A 7,498-nucleotide genomic window follows, 5' to 3' on the forward strand; every position below is an offset into this window, starting at 1 on the left:
AGTGAGGGGGGAGGTGTGGGCGCAAGTTTTGCATTTCTTGCGGTTGCAGGGAAAGGTGCCTGGAGTGGAGGTTGGGTTGGTGGGAGGTGTGGACCTGACGAGGGAGTCGCGGAGGGAGTGGTCTTTCCGGAATGCTGATAGGGGAGGGGAGGGAAGTATATCCTTGGTGGTGGGGTCTGTTTGGAGGTGGCGGAAATGACAAAGGATGATACGATGTATCTGGAGGTTGGTGGGTTGCTTTTCCAGCAACACATTTTTCAGCTCTGATCTCCAGCATCTGCAGTCCTCACTTTCTCCCACCAAATACCTCTTAAACAGATAAACAGGGAGCAGATAGTTGGGATAAACTGGTGAGCTTTAAGGTGCATCTGAAAAGAGGAGAGACACAGTGAGAGTGAGTGAGAAAAGTTTAAATATCCCAGTCAGGCCGAAATATCCCTAACACTCTCACTATTCTCCATCAGACTGAGATTCACACTGTATTCAGCAAAAGAAATCATAAACCAAGTGGTGTTTCCAATAAGCACTCACTGCAGTGATGACATTTCCATCGTGTGTACGAACAGCTTCATCCACGAGATGTAGTTTCTCATTCAAGGAGCGAAACCTCTCTAAGGAGTACATCTGAAAAACAAATTGGTACACAATCAGCAAAAATAAATGCTGGTTTCATAAAGATAGAAACAATGTATGTGGATGTGTGTAAATGTCAGAGAGGAAGAGGGCAACTACATTTCATTTAGTTCAAGCTTTCTCCAACTAATTTAAGTACTCTGTTTTCAATGTTTTCGTTCACAACCTATTGGCTCTCTACTGCAACATGCCCCAGCAATTGGTTCACTACAATCAGTCATAGTTCTGGAGGTGAAGCAAGAATGAAACAATGTGACCAACAATCCCAGGAAATAAATCATCTGTGAATGTTGGTTAGTCTCAGCTATCATGGTCTCCACCCTACCCTACTATTCCATTCCCCCTGCAATCCCTCTTGAAAAGAACGTTTCCTGTAGACACACAGCATCCTGCTTACACTTTATTTTTTATACTCACTCTTGGGATGTGGATGACATTAGCTGGCCAGCATTTATTACCCATGTCTAGGTGCCCTTGAGAAGGACAAGCTGTCTTCTTGAAATGCTGCAGTCCATGTGCTTAGCTAGATCCACAATGACATTAGGGAGGAAATTCCAGGATCTTGACCCAGTGACACTGATGGATTGGGGTATATTTCAAAGTCAGGATGGTAAGTGGCTTGGAGGAGAACTTGCAGGAGGTGTTGTTCCCATGTATCTGCTGCGCTCACTTTTCTAAATGATAGTGGTCATAGGTTTGGACAATGGTGTCAACGGAGTCTTGATGAATTGCCATATTGCGTCTTTTAGACAGTAGGGGTCTCAACTTCTTCAGTGTTGCTGGCACTGCATCCAATCAGGCAAATGGGGAATATTCCATCATACTTCTCACTCGTGCCTTGTAGATGGTGGACAGGTTTTAGAGAGTCAGGAGATTAGTTACTCACTGGACAATTCCTAGACTCTGACCTACTCTTGTATCACAATAGTTATATGGCTAATATTGTTGTTTATGATCCATGGTTACCACTAGGATGTTCACTGTGGGGATACAGCAATGATCATGCCTTTGAATGGTTAGATTCTCTCTGGTTGGAAACGTTCGCTGTGTCATAGATTTATAATGACACTGGGGAAAGGGAGTGGCAAGTCCCTGGTGTCAATGACACTATATCACAAAGAAAGAAGTAGACTGCAAAAGAATCTTTGTCAGTATTTCACCATACCCTGCCTTTCTGCATCTGTCTAACTGTCTCCAGTGGACTCCAATCAATTGAAATGTCCTGTGAAGAGAAAGCAGGAAACTCAAGGTGAAGCACCAGTCAGAATCAAAACAGAACAAGCTACACAAAAACATAATGAGTTCGCAGCCAACTCCTTTAATGTCAAATCTTTCATTATTCATTGACAGGATGTGAATGTCGCCAGGAGGGCCGGTATTTCCTGCCCAATCCTAAATACTTTTGAGAAGATGGTGGTGAGGCACACTCCATTGTGTGTAGAATAGCTTCTTATTCCATATTTTGTCAATGAACTGAATTCAAATTTCCAATGGAGAGATCAGTGCTCTAGATCATTGGTTCAGGTGTTTGATAATTGTCCAGTAAAATAATCACCACATTACAAATGCCACAATAAGCAGCATTCATTAAAAATAAATTCTTAAAGGGCAAGGTATGTGGAAGAAAAGCACATTTCCACATATCTGTCTGTTGTTTATAGCCTAAAAACATTCAATGAATAGAAGTACAAATAATCATCATTTTTGTTGCTATGTCTAGCTTTGCTTTCTGTACTATTGTGGAGAAAAGATTCATCTTGAAGTTATGCAGCACATTTATATTATTCTTCCATGGGATATGGGAGCCTCTGGCTAGGCCAGCATTTGTTGTCCATCCCTAAATGCTTTTCAACTGAATGGATTGCAAGGCCATTTCAGAGGACACAAAGAAATAATATAGAAATCACTGGAAAGACTCAGCAGGTCCGGGAGCATCTGTGGAGAGAAATCAGAGTTAATGTTTCGGGTCGAGTCACCCTTCTGGAGTTCCAAGGAAGGGTCACTCGATCAGATACATTAACTCTGACTGCTCTACACAAATGCGGCCAGACCTGCTTAGCTTTTCCAGCAAGTTCAATTTTTATCTCTGATTTATAATATCTGCAGTTCCTTCGGTTTTTACTTAAAGAGTCAACCACCTTACTTCAGAATGGGGATAGACTGAAGAAGTTCGGACTGTATTCCTCAAGAGATGATTGAGAAAAGATTTGAAAGAGATTTTCAAAATCATAAGTGGGCTCGACAGAGCAGATCGGAAGAATCTGTTCCCGCTCATATAAGGAAGAAAATAAAAGAGGGCATAGATTTAAAGTGATGTGGAAACGCCCAAGGGTAATGTGTGAAAAAAGATTCATATGCTGAGCAACGATATGGAATGCACTCCTTGAAAACGTGACAAAGGCAGGTTCAAGAGGGCACTGGATGATTATCTGGATAGAAAAGGTGTGCAGGGATATGGAGTAAAGGCAGCAGATTGGTACTAGGTAATAGAACTGATGCAGGAATGATGGGCCAAACAGCCTCCAGTTGAATGTTTCTGTAGATCTGCAGACACATACAGCACAGCCCATATGATGACAGCAAATTTCCTGCCCTAGTGGACACTAGAAAACCTGATGAGTTTTTACAATAATTGATGATAATTGTCAGTGTCAGCTTTGCAAACGTTAATGCTGATGGCTCGGGTTAATTGATTGATTGAAGATGCAAATCTAAAGAAGAAACAAGCAGATCTCCATACACCTCAGCCAGAAGATCTGGGTTCAGGTCCCACCTGCCATAGAGGTATACCTTAACATGTCTGAACTGGTATACTGCATTTAATTTTATTTTAAGGTGGGGGTTTTGTTTGGGGCAGGTGGCAGTAAGTGCGGTAGAAGCTGGGTAACTAATGGTCACTAAATTCTACCCATAAAGAAAAGTTATCTTGAGTTGCATTCCTCAAACAGGCTTAGATCCAAGTTAACATTGGTAGCAGAGGATGTTTGTCTAAAGGTGAAGATTGAGAATTAGGACTTTTACTTTTAACACATTCTGTGACAGAGATCTTCAGTCATAATTTTTAAGATTGTTTTGGATAAGGAAAAGAAGGCCCGCAGATGGAAGTACTAACATGGAGGAAGACTTATTTCATTAATATTAGACAGAAATTAGGGAAGTTACATTGGGGGCAGTCGTTTGAAGGTAACTCTACATCGAAAACGTGGGAGTCTTTTAAGGGCCAGTTGATTAGAGTTATGGGCCAGCATGTTCTGTGAGATTGAAAGATAAGAATGGAAAGATTCAGGAATCCTGAATGACAAGACAGATTGAAATTGAATCAAAAAGAGAAAGGAAACATGTGTAAGCTACAAGGAACTGAAAGCAGACAAGGCCCTTAAGGAAGGAAAGGAAGCAGTAAAAATCTTAAACAAGAAATTCAGAGGGCTAAAAGGAACCAAATAATGTCCTGGACAAGTAGAATCCCAAAAGCCTGATGGGTCAAAGACCCTATTTCTGTGTAGTTTTCTATTCTTTATTCTTAGATGTGAGGCTATAATTTGAGTTACTTTTAATAATAACTGAAAGGTGTGATAATGCTTCTCCTTTAATAGGTTATTTTGTCCTTGTTTTCTATTTCAGAGAGATTGTAAAAGGCAGAGGCTCTGAAAAGTCTAAGTTTGAAGTGTTTTGGGGCAGTTTGATTATCGCTAACAGATACTGCCGGAGGCAAAAGGCTTTCAAGTTTATAAAAAACACTTGTATGATGAAAGGGGAGTGGCCAGTTCTCCCAGCTCAGCTCTTCTTTAGTTTTGGCAGTTTGGCTATTCCCTGAAAGCAGTCAGGCAGTTTGAGGCTGCTGGCCCAAGAAACTGCTAAATGAAAGAAGCAGTTCCATGCTGATCCCTCTCTTTGACTTCTCTCCTGTAAGACCTGTGTTTGATTTGACATTTTTAGCCAAGGGGGGTTTATGAGGATTGTTGCAAGTATTTGAAACAGCATCATTAAGTTGGGACGATCATTTGCATTTCTGGATAGGTTAAGTTATTCAATATTCTGTTCTTCTTTGTTTGTGTTTCATTCAGTAACCTTGGAAGTATATACTGTTTTGTTTAACAATAAGGGGTTTGACCAGCTGCATCTCTCCTGGAATATCCATATTACACCTGCTTAAAACGACTAGCAAAATTCAAGTCTGGGCTACATTCTTGAAATGTTTTGAGGGGATCTGGCCTAGTTCATAACAAGGTGTCAAGATAATATTTCCAGCACTGTTTCATGAAGCTGAAACCGATTATTATGAAAAAAATGAATTTATTGGAGCGTAGGAGGTTGAGAAGAGAATCATGAAGCACATAGATAGTGTTAATGGTAGGTGTCTTTTCCCAGGATAAGGGATTTCAAGACTAGGCAGTACATTTTTAAGGTGATAGCAGAGTGATTTAAAGAAGACATGGGGGAAAATCTTTTACACAGAGGATTGTTCACATATGGAATGAATTTCCTAAAGAAGTGGTGAATGCAGATACAGTTACAGCGTTTAAAAGACACTATGGAAGTATACGAATAGGATAGGTTTGGAGGGATGTGGACCAGGAGCATGCAGGTGGGACTAGTTTAGTTTGGGATTCTGTACGGTATGGAGCTTGTTCAAGGAACAGCTACTGCGTGTCCTTGATAAATATGTACTTGTCATGCAGGGAGGAAGTGGTCGAGCAAGGGAACCGTGGGTTACTAAAGAAGTCGAATCTCTTAGATTAGATTAAATTCCCTACAGTGTGGAAACAGGCCCTTTGGCCCAACAAATCCACACCGACCCTCTGAAGAGTAACCCACTTCGACCCATTTCCCTCTGACTAATGCACCTAACACTATGGGCAATTTAGCATGGCCAATTCACCGGACCTGCACATCTTTGTGACTACGGGAGGAAACCAGAAAACCCAGAGGAAACCCACGCAGACACAGGGAGAATGTGCAAACACCGAACAGACAGTCGACCGAGGCTGGAATCGAACCTAGAACCCTGGTGCTGTGAAGCAGTAGTGCTAACCACTGAGCCACCGTGCCGCCTCTTGTCAAGAGACATGAAGATGAGACGTGAAGGCTCAGTTAGGGTGCACGAGTGTTACAGGTTAGCCTGGAAGGACTTAAAGAGAGAGCTAAGAAGAGACAGGAGGTGACAAGAGAAGTCTTTGGCAGGTAAGATCAAGGAAAACAGTAAAGCTTTCTGTAGCTATGTCAGAAATAAAAGAATGACTAGAGTATGTTTAGGGCCTGTCAAAGACAGTAGTGGGAAGTTCTGTGTGGAGTCCGAAGAGATAGGAGAGGTGCTAAATAAATACTTTTCATTAGTAATCGCACATGAGAAAGACAATGTTGTCAAGGAGAGTACTGAGATACAGACTACTAGACTAGATGGGATTGAGGTGAATAAAGAGGTATTAACAATTCTGGAAAGTGTGAAAATAAATAAATCCCTGGGTCCGATTGGGATTTTTCCTAGAATTCTCTGGGAAGCTAGGGAGAAAATTGCAGAGCGTTTGGCTTTGATCTTTATGTTGTCATTGTCTACAGGAATAGTACAGGAAGACTGGAGAATAGCAAATGTTGTCCCCTTGGAAAGTGTGAAAATAAATAAATCCCTGGGTCTGATTGGGATTTTTCCTAGAATTCTCTGGGAAGTTAGGGAGAAGATTGCAGAGCGTTTGGCTTTGATCTTTATGTTGTCATTGTCTACAGGAATAGTACAGGAAGACTGGAGAATAGCAAATGTTGTCCCCTTGTTCAAGAAGGTGAGTGGACACAACCCTGGTAATTATACACTAGTGAGCCTTACTTTGGTTGTGAGTAAAACGTTGGAAAGGATTATAAGAGATAGGTTTTATAGAGATCTAAGAAACCTTATTGAGTTCTTGGAGAAGGTGACCAAACAGGTGGATGAGGGTAAAATGGTTGATGTGGTGTACATGAATTTCAGTAAAGCGTTTGATGAGGTTCCCCACGGTAGGCTATTGCAGAAAATACCGAGGCTTGGGATTGAGGGTGATTTAGTGGTTTAGATCAGAAATTGGCTAGCTGAAAGAAGATAGAGGGTGGTGGTTGATGGGAAATGTTCTTTCTGGAGTTCAGTTACTAGCGGTGTACCACAAGGATCTGTTTTGGAGCCACTACTGTTTACCATCTTTATAAATGACTTGGATAAGGGCGTCGAGGATGGGTTAGTAAATTTGTGGATGACACTAAAGTCGGTGGAGTTGTGGAAAGTGCAGAAGGGTGTTGCAGGTTACAGAGGGACATAGATAAGCTGCAGAGCTGGGCTGAGAGAGGCAAATGGAGTTTAATGCTGAAAAGAGTGAGGTGATTCACTTTGGAAGGAGCAACAGGGATACAGAGTACTGGGCTAGTGGTAAGATTCTTAGTAGTGTGGATGAATAGAGAGGAATCAGTCCATGTTCATAGATCCCTAAAAGTTCCCACCCAGACTTTTAGATTAGAATCAGTCTAAACATTATGGCACAGACAGAGAACACAGGGGGCTAACACCTTCAACATATTGTCTAGCTAACACCAATTGTTACAGTTAACCTGAGAATGCAACTCTTTTAAAAATGTTTTGTGATTTACACAGGAAAGAAGTGAAACTATCACGGTATTCGAACAGATGAAAGACTCAACAAACAATCAAGGTATTTTTCAATGTATATTTTCAGCTACATCACACTGTAAACTTTTGCTATAAATTCTGTGTCTTATTGTGTCTAGTAACTATAGGCCGGTGAGTCTCACTTCTGTTGTGGGCAAAGTCTTAGAGAGAATTGTAAGGGATAGGATTTATGAACATCTGGATAGGAATAATGTGATCAAGGATAGTCAGCATGGTTTT

The 7,498-nt window shown here is 41.3% G+C and overlaps 1 protein-coding gene across 4 annotated transcripts in view; it reads right to left on the reverse strand.

Annotated features, from left to right (window-relative positions):
• Positions 1–7,498, reverse strand: part of vipas39 (VPS33B interacting protein, apical-basolateral polarity regulator, spe-39 homolog) — a 62,586-nt gene that overhangs the window by 33,354 nt on the left and 21,734 nt on the right. For all 4 annotated transcript variants that reach the window (XM_043697058.1, XM_043697059.1, XM_043697057.1 and 1 more), the window contains 2 exons: positions 1,799–1,855; positions 532–624 (listed from right to left, as the gene is read on the reverse strand). In XM_043697058.1, coding sequence (XP_043552993.1) covers positions 532–624; positions 1,799–1,855 — 150 coding nt within the window. The remainder of the gene's footprint in view (positions 1–531; positions 625–1,798; positions 1,856–7,498) is intronic.

Source organism: Chiloscyllium plagiosum, chromosome 10, assembly GCF_004010195.1.
Source record: "Chiloscyllium plagiosum isolate BGI_BamShark_2017 chromosome 10, ASM401019v2, whole genome shotgun sequence".
Lineage (NCBI taxonomy): Eukaryota > Metazoa > Chordata > Chondrichthyes > Orectolobiformes > Hemiscylliidae > Chiloscyllium > Chiloscyllium plagiosum.